The sequence below is a fragment of the Podarcis liolepis genome, assembly GCF_965112155.1.
Source record: "Podarcis liolepis genome assembly, chromosome: 17".
In the NCBI taxonomy this organism is placed as follows: domain Eukaryota; kingdom Metazoa; phylum Chordata; class Lepidosauria; order Squamata; family Lacertidae; genus Podarcis; species Podarcis liolepis.
Window position 1 is genome coordinate 32,380,424 of NC_139571.1, and position 20,261 is coordinate 32,400,684.

General features: G+C 41.8%; 1 protein-coding gene across 1 annotated transcript in view; it reads right to left on the reverse strand.

Annotated features, from left to right (window-relative positions):
• The window catches only part of LOC310696250 (uncharacterized protein), a 960,839-nt gene that overhangs the window by 924,899 nt on the left and 15,679 nt on the right, over positions 1–20,261 (reverse strand). Inside the window, exons 5-9 of the mRNA XM_083481566.1 lie at positions 15,523–15,628; positions 4,994–5,137; positions 3,988–4,118; positions 1,995–2,165; positions 280–552 (exon numbers count right to left, since the gene is read on the reverse strand). Coding sequence (XP_083337692.1) covers positions 427–552; positions 1,995–2,165; positions 3,988–4,118; positions 4,994–5,137; positions 15,523–15,628 — 678 coding nt within the window. The 3' untranslated portion in view covers positions 280–426. The remainder of the gene's footprint in view (positions 1–279; positions 553–1,994; positions 2,166–3,987; positions 4,119–4,993; positions 5,138–15,522; positions 15,629–20,261) is intronic.

Genomic DNA, 20,261 nt, shown 5'->3' on the forward strand with positions numbered 1-20,261 from the left:
CCCAGCGGCAGAGGTTTTCAACTTTCAACTAATAATTTATTATTTATACCCCGCCCATCTGGCTGGGTTTCCCTAGCCACTGGGCAGCTTCCAACACAATATTAAAATACAGTAATGCATCAAACATTAAAAGCTTCTCTAAACAGGGCTGCCTTCAGATGTCTTCTAAAAGTCAGATAGTTGTTTATTTCCTTGACATCTGGTGGGAGGGCATTCCACAGGGCAGGTGCCACTACCCAGAAGGCCCTCTGCCTGGTTCCCTGTAACTTGGCTTCTCGCAGTCTTGAGTCCATATCAGGGGGAAAGGAGGGGTTTACACAAATATATAACAATAGCATTGCACAAAAGAGAACATCACCCTTAGGCTGGGAAAGCTAACCCACCCTGTCTTAAAGCAACTATCCTCTCCTAGCAAATATATATATATTAAAAGCTCAAGTGGAACACTTCGTTACAAATGTCTACATTGCCACTTTCTCGCAGGGCTGCTTGAAGTATAGGAAGAGGAGCTCCTTGACATGTTCTGTGCCAGCTCAGTAACATTTTCAGGATCTGCACATAAAAACAAGAGGGGAGCAAAATATTACCCTGAACCTTTCTCAACAGCTATAGAAAAGCAGTAAAATCTTATGACAGCCATATGGTTGGTTTTACCATATAACTACCATATACCATCTCATATATCAGTACTGTATCTGTTCATTTCACTTCAATTGGCCTCAAGCCTGCTGGTTTGCGAGAAAGTGAGGGGCACTTCCTGTAAGCTACAAACTGATGGGCTTGTGAGGGAGCCTTGCTGCTCAGTGACACTTTCTTTGTATGCAGAAACCCCTAATTTTAGTCCTTGGCATCTCCCAGCAGAGTTGAAAATATCTCCTGTTGGAAACCCTGGAGAAACTCCACCAGCTAGTATAGATTGGGTTCAGACCCTTTGGCCTGCCAGATGTTGCTGGACTACAAACTCCCATCAGCCCTAGGGGCAGTCCTAGTATCTGGTAGTCCATGCCCAATGGCAAGGGATGATGGGAGTTGCAGTTCAACTATGGCTGGAAGGCCCAGGTTTCCCACATTTGTACTGAGTTAGGTGGACCAATGGGCTGACTCTGTCTGAGGCAGTTTCCCTATGTTCATTACATTACAAAACCAAGCAGTCTTTCACAGAAACATTTGGAAGATTCTGTGCTCAGATCCCCCTTGTGAGCTTCCTGTAGGAAGTTCATAAGACCAGAGCTATGGACTGGAAATCCCAGTTGCTTCCGATCTTGTCACAGTAACCATGCAAAGGGAAGCCAGCTGTTCTGCTCTTCTAGGGAAGATGACTTAGGAAAGGACTTCAGCCCTGTGGTTGGGGACTCTGACAACTAAGCATGCAGCATGAGCCCCTCCTCATGAGTAAGCTCCCTCGTGTAATCCCACACTGGAAATACCAAGAGGCACACAAGGAGGATGCTGAATGTCAGAGATGCACCCATTTCCAAGCTAGCACACGGCCCCTTTGAGTCCACTCCACTCTCTGTTAAGGGGTGTACAGCTTCAGAAGTCATCAACTCCTCCATCAGGACAGGAGGTAGAGATGTGGATCCCATGGTCCTCCAGGTGTTACTGCTCTCCAACTCTTGTTGTCCCTAACAATGCTGGTCTAGGCTGACAGGGTCTAAGAATATCTGGAGGGCCACAGGTTCTCCATCTCTTCTAGAAGACCTTATCTGAATGCTACACTCTCTTGAAACAACATGGGCTGTATTGGACACCTTGCTGCCAGCTATGCCCCTTTGGATTATGCTTAGTGCCCAAGTATCCTGCCACTGGAACAGGCAACTTCCAATACATGGCTTTCTCCGCCGCTCTAACAGGTATGCCACTCTTTGTCTTTCAATATGGCTGTTGCATTTTTATTATAATTACTGCATGTTCCCCAACTCCTGACTCAATTTGGTTTTGACACTTGCAAAAGATTCCACACCCATCCACACCATACACCAAATCTGACTTACTTGGTCCTTTGTTTTCCCATGCTCATTCCCCAAATGGAAGTTGTGCTTCTCTGTAACGCCAAGCTTACTAGCAAGAAGCCTCCAGTTTCTTTTTCTTGTGGCTATCTCTGTGGCCACCTTAACAAGTTGCAGGTCACTCAGTCCTTCTTTATCCTGAATATCTGCAGTGAACTGCAAAAACAAAGTGGATTATTAGAGAACTGCATTCCATGAGTGAGCCACATGGGCTTCGATGGACTCAGCTTCTGGTTAGAACTTTATTCTGATTGGTTAACAACATAAAGTTATATTTTAAATGACCTTGCTAAGCGGAAACCCATTAAACTAAACAGTAGCCATATTATAAAAACTTCTGAGGAGTTATCAGGTTTGCATCTAACAGCCTTGTATATTTCTCTTTTGCTCCCTTCACACTCTGTGAAAAGACAGAGCATGTAGAATGATGTACAGTGGTACTTCTGGTTACAAACTTAATTCGTTCTGGAGGTCTGTTCTTAACCTGAAACCGTTCTTAACCTGAGGTACCACTTAAGCTAATGGGGCCTCCTACTGCTGCTGCCGTGCCACCGGCGCGCGATTTCTGTTATCATCCTGAGGTAAAGTTCTTAACCTGAGGCCGTCTTAACCATTGGCACCGGGAGTGCGGAGCACTCGGGTGCCGGGCTCTCAGGGGCACCAGGCCGAGAGTCTGGGGCCCGAGAGTTGGCGTCTGGGGAAGAGCCTGCCCGTCGGAGCACCACAGCAGGCTCTTCTGCTGCTGGAGGCTCTGCACTATGAGTTCGGGGGGCAAGTGAGCCAGCGAAGCGCTGAGGCGGCTCCACCCTCCTGCGTGACTGGGATTGGCGTAGGGCCATGGAGAGGCCCGCCCAGAGCGTGCTGCTCACACCACGAGGCGCACGGCTTTGCTCAGCTGTCAATACTGACGCTTCGGGCTGGTTTGTTGCACTGGGCTGGGGGGGCGGGGATAGGAGGATCTTTGCACCCCGGCGCCGCATGTGCTTAGGACAGCCCTACCTGGGGTACTACTTCTGGGTTAGCGGAGTCTGTAACCCAAAGTGTTTGTATCCTGAGGTACCACTGTAATAGGGCTGTGCTTGTGGCCCCGCCCAAACCATGTGCAGCTCCTCCCTTTCATATAATTCATGAAATTGCATGGGTGCCTCTGGATGTAGTTACTGGCTTCCTCAGCTCTGGAACCTCACACAGTAGATGATGGGGACAAAGGGAGAAACAGGTGTGTGTCTGGGCAGGTCCAGATGTGTGGGCTCACTGCAGCTTTCTAAGCACTTTGTCCCTTCATGCAAGTAACTGTTGGCTGCTTTCGGCAAAACGGTTGGCAACATCTCGCTTTGGATCACAAAACAAGATGGTATCCAAAATGCTATTTCAGAATGTTCCGCTGAGTTCTCTTTAGAAGCTATGATTCCATAGGAACAGGTCAAGAGTCTACATGGACATAGTACTGGGATTTCCACAAGATTTGAGACATGTTCCATATGCTCTCCATGCAAACAGCCCTACCTGCCATTTCTAGACTACTGCATCTCAAACCCTTGGGTCAGATTAAGTGTACTTCAAATAGATACACAAATCAAAAGCAGGCGATTTAGAATTGCACTCTCTCTCATGCACATCCTTCTGAATTAATTTGATCTTTCAAAAGCCAGACCAATAAGAATGCCATTCAGAAGGCTGCTAAGCCTTGGCATTTTGCAGTTCTCTGCATTTAACAGATACGAGCTTTGCAAATATGTGGACTTATTAGAATTCTGGAAAGAGATGTTGACTGTACTCATATTGCTGGTTAGATGCAGAGATATTAAAAGTCCAACAGATATAATCTTGTTACGTTTTACGTATAATATGTCATGTGCATATTCTTTAATATAGATTGGTGACCACTTTCTTTTCTCCCACAAATTATTATTAGTGAAAAGGGACAACTTTTTTTAAAAAAGGGAAATCTTAAAAATAAATCATAATGTCTACTTACACTCAGATAAGAAGTAGGATGCTCAATTTGTGTCAGATTTGGAGGTATTATTGGAAAATCTAGTGTAGATTTGACTATTTCTTCTGAAAAGGATAGAACCCAGGCAACAAACATATCTTCAGAGATATACCCTAAGGAGAAAATGTTCTTCTTACATTAATGCTATTTATCTGCAAGATAATGGGTGCTATCCTGTAACTAAAGTTACTAAATACCCGTCAGTGGCAGCCCCACACAGAGCACATTACTGTAGCCCAGTCTGGAAGTTCCCAGAGCATCATGGATATTCTACTACTAGGGAAGCTTGGTTTTAAAATGTGCTCTGATCCAAAGCTCTTCAGATATTCAGAGCTGGAGAAACGACTCCTAGGAAGAGCAGGACTCCCTATTCACTGAATTGTCAGGGGCAATAGCTGCACATGAGTGCAATGAGGATGGTTACATATTTCTATCTGGAATTGTCATGAATAGGAAAGTCCTTGTGGATGCAGAAAAGCTGTTTGCACACTGGGTTTCTGCGTAGAAAATAGCCTCTGGATCACAGAGTAATTTACAGGTACGTATCTACATACATAAATACTTACTGCAAATTTATGTATGTAAAGAACCAGCAGTGACGGTATACGATGCTTTGGTTTTAAAATAATAAACACGATCTAGCCATAGTTAAGCACTTTTAAGCCCCATTGGTTTCAGTTGGGAGAAAGTGAGTACATTCTTAATTGTCTCATTGGAATTAACAGGAACAGCTTGACTTCAGTTGAGTCATGTAAAAGCAAAATAATCCTGGAAACCACATCTCTTTGCAAACTCCCCCTCATTTCTGTTTGCCACATAACGAAGAATCCACAAGATGGTGCTGTGTCACATCCTTTATGAAAAAAATACATTGTTTTTGATCTTCTTTCAGTCAATTTAAGTTTCCTGTTAACATAGTATCCTATACATCATGGACCCTGGAATGCGCATTTCTTCAATCAATATTCTCAAAAAGTCAGCAAACTACCTTGATTGTCTTTATCCACTTCCTTGAGGAAAGTAGCAGAAAGTTCATCAACGGCACTGCAACTTTGCATAGGATATAAGTCATGCAGCAAACCCCTGAGTTGTTCCTTGCCAACAATGCCAGAGAATAATGTTTGGTATAGTCCTAAGCAAGGGAGATGAAAAACAAACTGGAGGTTATTTTCTGAATCTGCTCCAAATATTTTTCCCGTTTTTATTATTAGTTAGAATTACTGGCCATTTTGGAGAAGTAAAAAATCCTGCCATCGTTGTCCCCCTCTCCCCCAAATTACTGATACTTCCACCTTTCAAGATTATTCACATGGGGAATTTCAACCAGTCATGGATCACAGAGTGAACAGGATGATTTTGTGCCATGGATTCCATCTAACAAGTTGCTAGGCAGTAGCGGAGGCTAAAATCTTGTGGGTACAGAACTGAAATCTTGGGTCAGATTAAAAAGCCCGCCTAGATCTCTAAACATTTTAGATCAGGGGTCAGCGAACCTTTTCAGCAGGGGGCCGGTCCACTGTCCCTCAGACCTTGGGGTGGGGGGCGGACTATATTTTGGGGTGGGAGGAAATGAACGAATTCCTATGCCCCACAAATAACCCAGAGATGCATTTTAAATAAAAGCACACATTCTACTCATGTAAAAACACCAGGGAGGCCCCACAAATAACTCAGAGATGCATTTTAAATAAAAGGACACATTCTACTCATGTAAAAACATGCTGATTCCCAGACCATCCGCGGGCTGGATTTAGAAGGCGATTGGGCCGGATTCGGCCTCCAGGCCTTAGTTTGCCTACCCATGTTTTAGATGGGGCAGGAAGTCATAGATGGGGTACAATGATGTTAGCCAGCAACCTGGCATCAGCAGTCAGGTTCTGAAGACCTTTCCACATCACACTATGGAATCTGAAGCAACCAAACAGCACCGCCCCAGAAACTGCTTCTCTTCTGCAAGTAACCAGTTTAAGCAGGAATTGCCTATTCACCAAGACGCCACTGTAGACACAGCTTTGGGAGCAGGACAAGGAGGTACAGCAGTGGCAGTGGGTGAATAATTTCTTGGAGACTGGATCTACTGCCCATATGGATCCTGTTGCCTGAGGTGGTCACCTCACCTTGCCTCATGGGTGGGCTGGCCCTGGGTCTAGCCCACAGCCACTCTCTGCATCTCCTCCCTCCTCTGTGGTAGTAGCTTCAATCATGGATTTAATGGGACTTTGGTCTGAGGAAGCAAGGAAAACAATCTTCTCTTAAGTATATTTATCCAATACTGCACAGACAGAAGAAAGGAGATTTAGCCAAAAAGGGTTCAAGAAGAATTGACTTTGGCCTCAAGGCAAATACAAGCTTAGCATTCACAATATTGTTCTCTGGTGACAATATCAGAATGCCACTTTTATAAAGCTAAACTCCTGTGTACCAATGACACTTACAATCCGGAGCACCCTCTGCCCCACCAATTTTGTTAAGGAAAAAAAAGAAAAGCATGCACTTGGGAAATCAATAAATCTTTAGATGTGCGTCATTATCATTTTTATGAGTTCGGTGAAATCACAGATGCTGTATCCTCTTCATTTGGGATAATTGCATTGTTTGCATGCATCACGGGAATTAGAGTGGAATGACGGTAATTTATTGATTTGAACAAAAGGGCTTACCACTCATGTGGTAAAAACAAACAAAAAGGTATTGGCTGGTTTAAAAGCCAGATGTGCCCCAAAATCCTGTCAATAACTGATGTTTCTAAGAACCATTGATTTGTTCTTAAGCAAAGCCAATCTGCAAAGGGGTTTTTCTCAAGTTTCCCATGTTGGAGCAAGTTAATTGAGCTAAGGGGCAGGATCTCAAAAGATACAAGAACTGTTTATGATTATTCTTGAGCTCAAACCTGGCACTTTTTCTGTGGGCATGACCAGTGCTATTTTACTAGAAAAAGAGGTGCCAGAACTCACAATGAACACCTCCTTCATTCTCTTAGAATGTCAAAGGCACCCACCTGAGAGGTGCCAGAACTGGTGGGTTCTGCCAGAATAGGTGGGTGCAACCACCTATACAAATCTTCATTGTTGAATAGATGGGTCTTTTTCCTTTGCTCTTTCTTCCAAGGCTCTGCCTTGCTGTGTATTCGACTCATTCATTTATTTTTTTGTCATAATATAGTGCTTGCTTGGTCTATTCTGCATGGTCTCTGATCTGGCTTTTTTTGTTTGGGCCAGAAGATAACCCTGTAGAAGATTCTTTAAGTACTTAGAACATAAGAAGAGCCTACTGGATCAGGCCAATGGCCCATCAAGCCTAGCATCCAGCTCTCACAGCAGTCAGCTAGATGTCTATAGGAAGCCAGTAAGAAGGATCTGGGCACAACAGCAACTGAGACTTCCTGCTTCTTGTAGAGATGGGCCATAGCCTTCATAGCTAGCAGCCTTTGATGGGTGACAAACACATTTATTTGAATTGTGATGGTGTCATGGCTAAAGCCACAATTCTGGAAGATGCTTCAAGATGAATCTCTTGAAATATTTGGATTGTTTTCAACCTTCTTTACTGGTGTTCTGATAACAGTAAGGACTTGTGAGATAACACACATCAGACAGAGTTTTATACATTAATAGCACGTTCTGCAATTACATTCCTAATCAATGCGGAGAATACAATAGGTGGCTTTTATTTTTTTTTAAAAAACTAGTTTTGTGAGTGAAATATCAGTCTTAATCATTTCCTTAGTTATTATTTCCTCAAGAACGTTAACCCTTGATTGGGTATCATATAGATTCATCATAATGACTGTTGGATAAATCTGTCAATTTAAGCTTCTCTCGGTTTCTTATTTTCCCAGTCTTGTTCAGTTCTCCATATTTCCACATTCAATTGTGATTTGTTTTTAAAACTCTTGAAAATTTACCAGCGTTTTAGTGTGAATTCATTCTCTTAGAATGTCAAAGGCACCCACCTGAGAGGTGCCAGAACTGGCTGGAAAAAAAAAACACCCTAGGCATGGCATTGCTGATGTTGGCAAGGTCACAAGCTGATCTTTAAACCCTAAATGGCCTCGGTCCAGTATACTGTACCTGAAGGAGCGTCTCCACCCCCATCATTCAGCCTGGACACTGAGGACCAGCGCTGAGGGCCTTCTGGCGGTTCCCTCACTGCGAGAAGTGAGGTTACAGGGAACCAGGCAGAGGGCCTTTTTGGTGGTGGCACCCACCCTATGGAACACCCTCCCGTCAGATGTCAAGGAAATAAACAACTATCCAACTTTTAGAAGATATCTGAAGGCAGCCCTGTTTAGGGAAGTTTTTAATGTTTGAAGTTTTATTCTGTTTTTAATGTTCTGTTGAAAGCCGCCCAGAGTGGCTGGGAAAACAAAGGCCCTAGCATGATAGAAAGGAATTCATTTTTTAAAATTTTATTTTAAAATGGTTTGCAAGTAACTTTAACACACAATGGTGGATCCAAACTAAGGAAACTGTACTTCATTCCCATTGAGATCATTGGGCCAAGTAAGCCATGGTGTAAGTAAGCTCCATTGATTTCAATGGAAACTAAGAGAAATTAAAATGCAGTGCGATCAGCCCTCTGTTTACTCGGGAGTATTCTATCCTTTCTATTAATTGCTTTATTCAGCTGCCCAAATCTTTCAACATTGCTAAAATGTTGCCATACTCCCAAGCTTCTCTTTTCGTTTTCTCTCCCCCACAGCTCAGTTTTCTTCATTGAAAAACAGCCTTCAGCAGAGGATATCTAGATTACTGAAGTGTGAATCTCCTTGCAAGCCTGGCAGTAATCCAAAATTCCTATTAATTTGGAATATAAGAGTCAATTTCATGGTTTAAGTCTCATGATGCAAGCCCACATTTCAACGCTGGTCAGAGATACCAGGCTGTGTCGCAAATACTGCGGACTGATGCTCTGCCCTACTCAGAACCTTATCAGGGATTCTCAAATAGCCACCCTATAGAATCAAGCAATGCCTAACAGTGACTGATGAATCTATTTTTGATGCTATTATTCTGTGACCAGAGTTAGTACAGTCGGGCTGATGAATTTTTATTCGGACGTCAGCTGCTAGCTACACATCTGAATAATTCTTCAGCCTGCAGGAAAGACGCATTAGTATCTGTCATGGCCCTTGGGGGGCTCTGTAGCTATCTGTTTTTGTTGCTGTTTCATTGTCACAGATTTGCAAGAATCCAAGCAAGCTTCATCTTATTCCAAGAGAAAAGAAAACAATCACGGAGTCCAGCACCCCAAAACTACAAAAGTGTTATTATGGAGGTGGATCCTCACTGCTCCTTAACGTTTCCCCTTCAAGCATCTAGTGCGGCTGTTAACAATTTGATAACTAAGAACATCCTAGTCTGATCTATCACCCACGTCTGGATCAATAGCTGCAGCAAACAGCTTCAAACGAGTGAAAGGAAAATATGAAGAAGAGCTGCGGAAGGGACATGGAAGAGATTTGAAGGCCTCGGATATAAGATCACCAGGTTAATGTGCCAGACTAATGGGTTAAAAAAAAGGACTGACAATCCCGGGACCAGGGAGAGGGGACGCTGGAAGAAGATTGGATTGTTTTTATTCTTTTTATTCTTTTTATTATCAGAAATGTTTTATGAACGTTGGAAAAATGTTGAAATGAAATTACTTGGCTCTTGTAAAAATGTTTAAAGAATCAGGTAAAAGGTTATGGTTATGAGAAGCTGGTAAAAATAAGACTTAACTCTTAAGTTTTAAGGTTTTTTATAAGATAAGATGAAAATAGAGTAAGGTAATGTAAGGACAGAATACTATGAATTATGGAAAGGATTTGCTGTGACAATTATTAATCAAGATACAAGAGATGGGAGGAGGAGGAGGTCATGGAAAGAAGGTAATGAAATTCGAGAATTTGAAAATGATGGTTTTCTTTTTTCTTTTTCTTTTTCTGTTTTTGTCTTTTTTTCTTTGTGACTTTGTCTTTTTATTTCTTTGTAATTTTTTAAAAAAACTTTTTTCAATAAATATCATTTAAAAAAAACCAAAGAAACACAGTCATGGGTCCCTAAAGCATGCAAGCCCCACAGCAATGACCCTTGCTAAAAAGAAAGCAGTAGAAATCCTGAATTCTAGTCCCTACCATTCCTTCACTAATACAGTGGTGCCTCGCAAGACGAAAATAATTTGTTCCGCGAGTCTTTTCGTCTTGCAATGTTTTTCATCTTGCGAAGCATGGTCCGTCGCAACTGCGCCTCTTCAAGCGGCTTTAAGAAAAAAGCGCAAGACGTTTTCGTCTTCCGAAGCAAGCCCATAGGGAAATTCGTCTAGTGAAGCAACGCAAAAACGGAAAACCCTTTCGTCTAGCGAGTTTTTCATCTTGCGAGGCATTCATCTTGCGGGGCACCACTGTATGTTTTCCTGTCAATGATGGTGATGTGAGGTCCTTAATATATCATTCATACCTTCAGACTCACTGCTTCAGTACACGAAAGTTTAAAGCCCTACAGACATGTTCTAGAATGAAGTGAACCACTCATAAGTCTCTGACGCTGACCTAGCTAGGAAGATCCAGGTGTCTTCTTATTATATAATATATGAGAAGAAATGCACCAAAATTGAGTGAATATATGGTATAGGAGGAACTAGTGTAGTGGTACCTCGGGTTAAGAACTTAATTCGCTCTGGAGGTCCATTCTTAACCTGAAACTGTTCTTAACCTGAGGTACCACTTTAGCTAATAGGGCCTCCCACTGCCGCCGCACCACCGCCATGTGATTCCTGTTCTCATCCTGAAGCAAAGTTCTTAACCCAAGGTACTATTTCTGGTCACTGGAAGGACAGATCCTGAAGCTGAGGCTCCAATACTTTGGCCACCTCATGAGAAGAGAAGACTCCCTGGAAAAGACCCTGATGTTGGGAAAGAGGGCACAAGGAGAAGGGGACGACGGAGGACGAGATGGTTGGATAGTGTTCTCGAAGCTACCAGCATGAGTTTGACCAAACTGTGGGAGGCAGTGGAAGACAGAAGTGCCTGGCATGCTCTGGTCCATGGGGTCACGAAGAGTCGGACACGACTAAACAACAACAACAACTATTTCTGGGTTAGCGGAGTCTGTAACCTGAAGCGTCTGTAACCCGAGGTACCACTGTACTAGGCATATTTACTTGGGCAGGAGTGGGGAACCTCAGGCTCAGAAGTCAAATGCCCTTTGTATCTGCCACTCATGACTCTTCCCAGGCCACACTCCTGGTTGGCCCTGCTTTGCTCCTTGATTGTTTTTGTCTGGCTAGAATGTCTCATCCCATCGAATCATAGAGTTGAAAAGGACCCTGAAGGTCATCTAGTCCCAGTGGCATTGCTGGCAACATCAACCCTGCCATGTGGGAATCCCTTGCAGATGACAACAGTGCCTGGAGACAGGCAGCAAAGTTGTGTAAACAAAGTAGTAGCCAGAGCAGAAAGGACCGCTGGGAGGAGAGCAGAGAGAAGGAACGCCGTGATGCATCTGCAGCAGCACAACTGGACACCTTCATCTGCCCCAGCTGCAACAAAACATCTCTCCCACATCGGTCTCTACATCCACAGCAGGCGCTGCAACTGTCCAACAGCTTGAACTCACCCCAAAAGGCACACTCCTCCACTGTCTCCCAAGACAGATGGATGCCCACAAATTACCGTATTTTTTGCTTGATAAGACGCTCCTTTTCTCCCACCTAAAAAGTAAGGGGAAATGTCTGTGCGTCTTATGGAGTGAATGTGTGGTTGATCGCTGGCTCCATTTCTGGCCCCGCCCCCTTGCCCAGGCCTCCATTGTTGAATGTTCTGCAGATGGAGGCTGTTTCTTTCCCCAGTGACATGTGACTGGCTGATTAAATTATCTGTCTGGAAATTGTAGAAATGGCTCCCTTTCCTTTCCTAAAGAAGCTGCAGAACTGTGAGCTGAACCCCATAAAAACAGGATTTTTTCCGTTTGCAAAGTAAGCTCAAAAGCTTTGAACTGATCCTCAAAAAAAGGGGCTTTCCCCCTTTGCAAAAGAAGCTGCAGAACTGTGAACTGATCCCCCCAAAACGGGGTTTTCCCCCTTTCCTCCTCTAAAAACTAGGTGTGTCTTATGGTCAGTCTTATGGAGTGAAAAATACGGTATTTATATACTGAGTACTGTAAAATCTATATTTATGCTATTTTCCTCTCATATACCTACCATGTCCATAACGTCTGTGTGTTTTGTTTGTTTGTTTTTCCTCTTTTTCTAAGATGTATATCTGTTGAATCTTTTTTTTTTTAATGACAGAGCCACCCCTTTCTACTCACAACAACTCTGTAAGGTAGGTTAGGTGGAGAAGCAATTGTGGGCCCATGGTCACCCAATGAGCTTTGTAGCTGAGTGGGGATTTGGTCTTCCAGCATCTAGTCCAACACACTAAGTAGTCATTGGACCACACTGGCTTTCAAATGAAGTTTGATGGGTAGGCTTATAAGGAAAGACATGATCCTTCAGATATCCCAGTTCTAAGCCACTTAGGGCTTTACATGTCATAACCTATAGAAATCACACAACTGAAGTTACTCTCAAGAAATTCACGTCCATATTTTTCAATCAAAGCTCCTTTCTCCCATGACTGTAGGCGAAATAATTTTAGAAAATGCTGTGAGATAAGAACTGGATTACAGTCTTTTGTTTCACAGAGAAGGCCAAGCCCCTAGAGCTATATCATTTCTGTAAAGCATTGGGTGTGTGCCTGGGGCTGGGGTTTTGAGAAGAAAGGAGCAGTTATTCCTGTTTGGTTGTTTTTAAACAAAATGATTTAATAGCAATAATAGTCGTTCCAGCAAAGGATTGTCCAGCAGCCAGCTGGAGGTAATAGCCCAAAACAAAGCAAAATTCCAGAATATCAGTTTCCCCCATCTGGCCATTAATCTGCAGGAAATGCACTGTGTGCTGTAATTGCTTTAATTAATCAAATGAACTCTGCACTTCAAAACTGGTATTCCTGGGTTTTTCAATTGAGACAGCTAATCCCATCAGGTATTTCAAAAGCAAAACCTTTCAGCACTTCTTCACTCCTTCCAAGCCTGGGTAATGAATCAATAATTTCATTTTGAATGCAGAGCAGCTGAACGTGGGCAACAGATTTATACCTACAGCAATGTGATGCCTGAGTATAATGTTATTCAACCTGTTTCTTGGATTTCTCAAGAAGGCTAATCCAATAGAATTTACCATTAACCAACTACAGGAGGAGATCCTCCCTGGAGCTTGAAGAGGACCTCTGTAAAGTAGAACATATAGTCACCTTACAGGGCAACAGGGGAGAAGAGAGGATGATAATTTCATGAACTAAGAATACCATTTTAGGATCCAGCCCCATGCCCAGGAAAGATAGTTGATGTATAAAATCATTCTGATAAAAGTCCTGATCTAAATCTACAGCAGAATGGACTAAAACAACCTAATGCAATACACATAAGAAAGTGAGTAAACCCTGAACTACAAGCCAGTAATGAATTAGTATGCAAAAAGCAAGTAAACTAGAAAATCCTGTGGCTTCAATCTCTACTCACTCATCTGGAAGCAAGTCCCATTGAAATAAATGGGGCCCGTGTCTGAAAACATGTAGATGCCATCAAAAAGTAAATGGCATTTTCCATTCCAAGAGACACAAGACACAACTTTTCATGAATACTAAACTACAGAGAAAATTGATAGTGATCCCTGGAGAACAAAATACTGGGTAGAAGAATATCCCCCGACAACACGACAAAACTACCACACACGACTGCTTCTGTATAATCATCCCACACAAGCAAGCAAACCTCCCTGGACTTGACTGGAGTTCGGCTGATTTACAAAGGCAAAGCCCATATCTTACTCAGACTCTTAGTCTGCCAATAGGTTGCAGACTGCAGTACTGAAATAGCCATACATTCATTCTCATTTGCAGCACAGGGCATTTGCTGATTTGATGTCCCAAGCCATAAACTTGTCCACAATGAGGTGGGAATTGGGCTACAACCAATGTGGGTGCAACCACCTATACAAATCTTCATTGTTGAATAGATAGGTCTTTTTCCTTTGCTCTTTCTTCCAAGACTCTGCCTTGCTGTGTATTCGACTCATTCATTTATTTATTTTGTCATAATATAGTGCTTGCTATTCTGCATGGTCTCTGATCTGGCTTTTTTTGTTTGGGCCAGAAGATAACCCTGTAGAAGATTCTTTAAGTACTTAGAACATAAGAAGAGCCTACTGGATCAGGCCAATGGCCCATCAAGCCTAGCATCCAGCACTCACAGTAGCCAGCTAGATGTCTATAGGAAGCCAATAAGAAGGATCTGGGCACAACTGAGACTTCCTGCTTCTTGTAGAGATGGACCATAGCCATCATAGCTAGCAGCCTTTGATGGGTGACAAACACATTTATTTGAGTTGTGATGGTGTCATGGCTAAAGCCACAATTCTGGAAGATGCTTCAAGATGAATCTCTTGAAATATTTAGATTGTTTTCAACCTTCTTTACTGGTGTTCTGATAACAGTAAGGACTTGTGAGATAACACACATCAGACAGAGTTTTATACATTAATAGCACGTTCTGCAATTACATTCCTAATCAATGCAGAGAATACAATAGGTGGCTTTTATTTTATTTTATTTTTTAAAAAACTAGTTTTGTGAGTGAAATATCAGTCTTAATCATTTCCTTCGTTATTATTTCCTCAAGAACGTTAACCCTTGATTGGGTATCATATAGATTCATCATAATGACTGTTGGATAAATCTGTCAATTTAAGCTTCTCTCGGTTTCTTATTTTCCCAGTCTTGTTCAGTTCTCCATATTTCCACATTCAATTGTGATTTGTTTTTAAAACTCTTGAAAATTTACCAGCGTTTTAGTGTGAATTTTTCCCTTATGTACACAGGTTTGATGTAGTTCTGCCTAATATACATATTTTTTGCAAAGTGCATAATGTAATGCATTTTGTGTTATTTTCATCTATTTCTGCATTTTTATGCAAACTTTCCCCTAGTAAATGCATATTTGTGCACATTACTTTGTGTACAAAATTCAGAGATATGCAAAGTTCAAAGGATGGCTCCATTTTGGTTTATGCACTGTTTCAGAAAGTGTGAACATGGCAGGTTCCCCTTAAAATGCAAATTGAAATGGATTTCTCCTCCCTCCTCCTTAGATATGACATGAATGGATCTCTCAGTAGCCTTACCTTATTATATGTTTAACAGCAGTAAGAAGGAAAGGAAAAAGTCTAAAGGCATATCTGCTTCTTAAGTATATTCCAGCTGTTATCTTACCCAGCTAGGGACAGTATCTTAACATTTGTTGTGACAGCAAATAAGAGCTCAAGATCAGATGCCGGCATACTCTACAAGGATAATACTGTGCCGTGCGAGGCCTCTGTCGAATGTGTCAGCAGATAGTGTCTACTGCAAGATTTAACACTGAAACTAACGGAATGTTGTGCTTAAGAGCAATTGAATAAACAGAGAGGACTAATATAAATCCTGGAATTATGTCTTACCTTTTACTTTGGTCTCCAAGCTGCTTTTAGATAGCCAGGACAAAGCATTACAGTAAGTCTGGAATGTTAACTGGTCACCATCCATGATGGGAATTTGCTTTAACAACTGAAACAAACAGACAAACTTATTCAAAACCAAGGAGATAAATGATTTCTCTATCTTAAATACAGTGGTACCTCGGATTCCATACGGTTCAGGTTACATACGCTTCAGGTTACAGACTTTGCTAACCCAGAAATATTACCTCGGGTTAAGAACTTTGCTTCAGGATGACAACAGAAATCGTGCTCCGGCGGCACGGCAGCAGCAGGAGGCCCCATTAGCTAAAGTGGTGCTTCAGGTTAAGAATAGTTTCAGGTTAAGAACAGACCTCCGGAACGAATTAAGTACTTAACCCGAGGTACCACTGTATTTTTCTCCTAAATTTCCATGCAGGGCCAGCCATAACATTAGGCATAGTGAGGCAATCGCCTCAAATGACAGGTGTTATGGAGCAGCAGCAGCAGCCATCCAGCCACTCCACCTGAGCCTCCTATTTGTTCTCCTCTGTCAGAAGACACAGCTATGTGTGCCGCACAGACTGTCTACCTTCCTGAACCCCCAAATATTAGCAAAAGTGGAGATTAGTACTGAGCGATCCATTGTGTATTAATGACATTGTTTTCCATGCAGAGCAAGACACTCATTGCAATGCAAATATCTGCATTCTCCATTGGCTATATGCTCAGGATTGATGAACCCAGTTTTTGCTATAGTACACATATAACTAACAATTAAGCTCCTTATTTTGGAGATTTATAGCATCATCACTGTGTAAGCTTGAGAATGAAAACAATATTTGCCAATTTCTTCTATGTGAAGTGACTGGCAGCAGCTTTGACTGTTGCACCAATGATGCTTTGCACATATCTCTTTTAAGAGTACAGCACATGCATTCCCCTTGCCACAGGAGGGAGCACTAGAATCAAATTTTAAGCAAGCAGCATTTCCTGCCTCTTTGCTTCCTTTTATTAAATAGGTTAACCAAATATATTAAAAAGCACCAGGTTGTCAACTGCAACTGACTTCAAAACATAATTATTTATATTACTTGCCAATTAACAGCTATTTGTTCTCTTAAAGACTCATCATGTTGCAGAATATAAAAATATGGTTACTTATACGCCTTAATTTTTCATCCACCTTTCTTCCAAGGATTCAAAAAATTGTAGAATTGGAAGGGTCATTGAGGGTCATCTAGTCCAACCCTGTGCAATGCAGGAATCTTGCATTATTTTCTTGTGCCCCCCCCAATATTTAATCTTCACAACAACCCTCCAAGGTTGGTTAAGCTGAGAGGATAAAAACCAAAACAAAAGTGTTGTTTCTACAGCGGCAGGCACATAGGAACAGGGGAGAGAGAATCTGTTAAGTTGTGGGTGAACATATCAGATGACACAGCAATTCTTCAAACAGCTCTTCTTTATTCAGATGCCAGAACAGAACTAACTGAGGAGCTCAGTCAGCTTGCTTATATAGAGCTCCAGAACAATTGTAACTGCTGCAACTTTCTAAAACTATCCAATCACAGAACGTCACTTTCGATCCTTCATTTGCATAACTATCTACAGTGTCCCCCTGCTGGCCCAGGGTGAGAACATCAGTACATAACAGAATCACTACTTTTTCATATAAAATATTGATTCTATAGATTGGTTGCTATGCACATTTCTAACACTGTCTTCCTTGGGGGGGGGGGTCACTGCTGAAAAATACTTATAGTATATCATCTGGATGATGTGCTGTAACTATTCTTCAGAAATTGCCCCTGAGAGAGAACTCGAGTTTAAAGTCTCCAATATATAGAATAAATATTCCTTATCATTAATCAGCGGTTTTCCTGTTTCTTTTGTTCCACTTTCAACCGCCAACCACAAATCTTCCCCTTCTTAATCTGTGGAATGAAGGCAAAAACTTTTATGCCTTCAGCCACATGTGTTTTGTCCTGGCTGCCAATATATAGTAGGCTTACAGTTCCAAGTTTTTAACGATGCATAACGATTACTGGAGGTTCTTCTCATACTTGCAAGACCTTTTGCATCGCACACATTCCTGCAACTGGGTTCTGTGAACAGCTAGTTCTGTGAGTAGCGAGCAAATTTCTAAGGAATGTTCAGGGATAAAGGCTGACTTACTGTATCTTCAGAGGGCCAAGAATCTCCATGGAAACCCCACTACACAAGGACCAGACTGGCAAAGGAAGAGAAACCATTGCTGGAAGAAACTCCAGAAGGCAGTGAGGTTGATGAGTCTTGATGGCTGTGATGAGCAACCAGCAAGACTTTTTCACATTTTTATTATTCTTTTAAGGAGGGGGAATACTGTCCTTGACCACCTTGTCTGTGAAGTAAGCTAATCCCCCACCTCAGTCCCTGAAATTCTTAGAAAATTCTCCTGCTCAGTCACAGTTTGGAGATGGGTTTTCTTTCCATTTCACTATTACAGTGGTACCTCGGGTTACATACGCTTCAGGTTACATACACTTCAGGTTACAGACTCTGCTAACCCAGAAATAGTACCTCGGGTTAAGAACTTTGCTTCAGGATGGGAACAGAAATCGTTCTACGGCGGCGTGGCAGCAGCAGGAGGCCCCATTAGCTAAAGTGGTGCTTCAGGTTAAGAACAGTTTCAGGTTAAGAACGGACCTCCGGAACAAATTAAGTACTTAACCCGAGGTACCACTGTAGTTTGACCAAAAATATCAGGCTGGCTGTAATAAAAAAAGTACCATTTTCATACTTTCATTGCAATTAGGTTCTCCCAAAAGACATTCTATCTGTTGCAGAAATACCACTTGTGAAATGCAAGCATATCGTTTATTGTCTCATAAATAAACCTTCTTCTATATAGAGATATATGTTTATTTTCATAGAACATTGTCTATTTTACAGTGTGTGTTTTTTAATAAAAATAATAATATTGTAACCCACCCTGGAACCTTATGGTGAAGGGTGGGTAAGAAATCTAATAAATATCATATTTTTTCTTGGCTTGCACTGCAATTGTTCTCCTGTGGGGCACCCAGGGCCAAGCAAGGGTTTCCCCCCTCCTTGGACAAATCCCTGTTTAAAATCCCCAAGAAAACTTTCTTTAAAAAGCAGGAAGTGGAAGTGTTATCAAAGCATTTAGTCCAATAGATGCAAGCATTCAAGCTGTATGATCTCATTCAAAACATAAAAGAAAACAAGACTTTTTTATTTAAAAAAACCTAAACTCCACCCTGTTGGAGTCGAATGGAGGACGTATGAGTATCACATGCCTGCCTGGATAACACTTTAATAGAGTCTAAGAGTCTCTAGGAGGTGGACAACAATTCTCCATCTTTTTCAAGGACGTGATCAGAGAACAAAAAGCAGGACTAGGACTGTGACCACAGAATTCCAAGTAGAAGCTTGAATCTGAATTCCCCTGGAATGAAGAATCCAGCCCTGAAACAACGAAAGCCTTTGGGGAAAGGTGACCGTCCACCTCTTATGGCAGGAGCCATAAGTCCGTAGAGATGGCGAGAAGGGAAGCTAGTGCAAAGCGAACAAGGGAAGCTTATTCAAAGATAAGGATTCCATTCTCCTTATTACACACATTTGGTTTGAATGAAATACGGTAAAATGTTGAGCCATTAGTTAAGTCTGGAAGGCTTACATCTTCCTAAGGTTGTCCAGGTGACAAGAGAACACAAACAAGAAGAAGGATGCACACAATTTCCTGGCTCCCAAACTGGCTGTTGAGCTCTATAATAGCCATGACAAGCAGGTCATATACCATTTCTAATCTAATACTATTTGAAGGAGGTAAAGAGGTAAGTCTCGCCTCATGTCCTTGTAGTTCATGTGTGGCTTGGCTTATTCTCTGTTGCAATCCAAGCAACTGTTCACTATCGCAAAGTGAAATTCACAATTTCTGCATGGCAGAAATAAGAATAGTCCTTTCCCTAGTAAACAAACTCTCTGTGTACCGATTTTTGGACTTTGTTCTTTCACAGCAGACGGAATCCTGTTGAAACCCCTTGAGGCTGGAACATCTTATAAATACACAATTGATCCAACAGCTTTGAAACGCTATTGCTCTTCTGCATGACCTTGATTTGCGGCAGGTTTATGGAATTATGAACCTGTGGAAAAGTTCAACTATGTTTTTTCCGATATCTTTGTTTCCAATCGCAGCGTGGATCTGTAGGCTGATTGGCCCTGGAGCTTTTCTGTATCTCTAGAAAGAAACAACTTCTTGGCTTCACAGACAGCAAAGCAATTATAAATTCCTCAGACTCTAATTAAAAACCAGATAGGTTTCCAAAACACTATTAAAGACACACTAGGGGAATAAGGATTTCAATTTATTGTCATGAATATCAAGCTCGTTTCCTTATTAGCTGCAAAGCAGTGAAGAGTAAATGTTCCATAGGCAAAGCATTCTGTTTAACAATGGTAAAAAAAATGTACCTCAACAAGAAAATGGTGTTTTGCAATTTGTGCCTTCTTTCCACTGAAATATATCTACAGTAAATGAATCTGCACTAATGAGAAATATTTCCCATTAGGAGACACTATAATCTGCAAGCAAGTGGCAGGCATGTCGCATCTTGTCTAGGTTTATCTTTTTCGCTGTATGTTTTCAAAATCTATGCATATTAATTTTGATTTATGAGCCGAGTTCTTACACTGGATACCTCCTTAAAATTGTTCATTCCATTTGACTGGTAGCT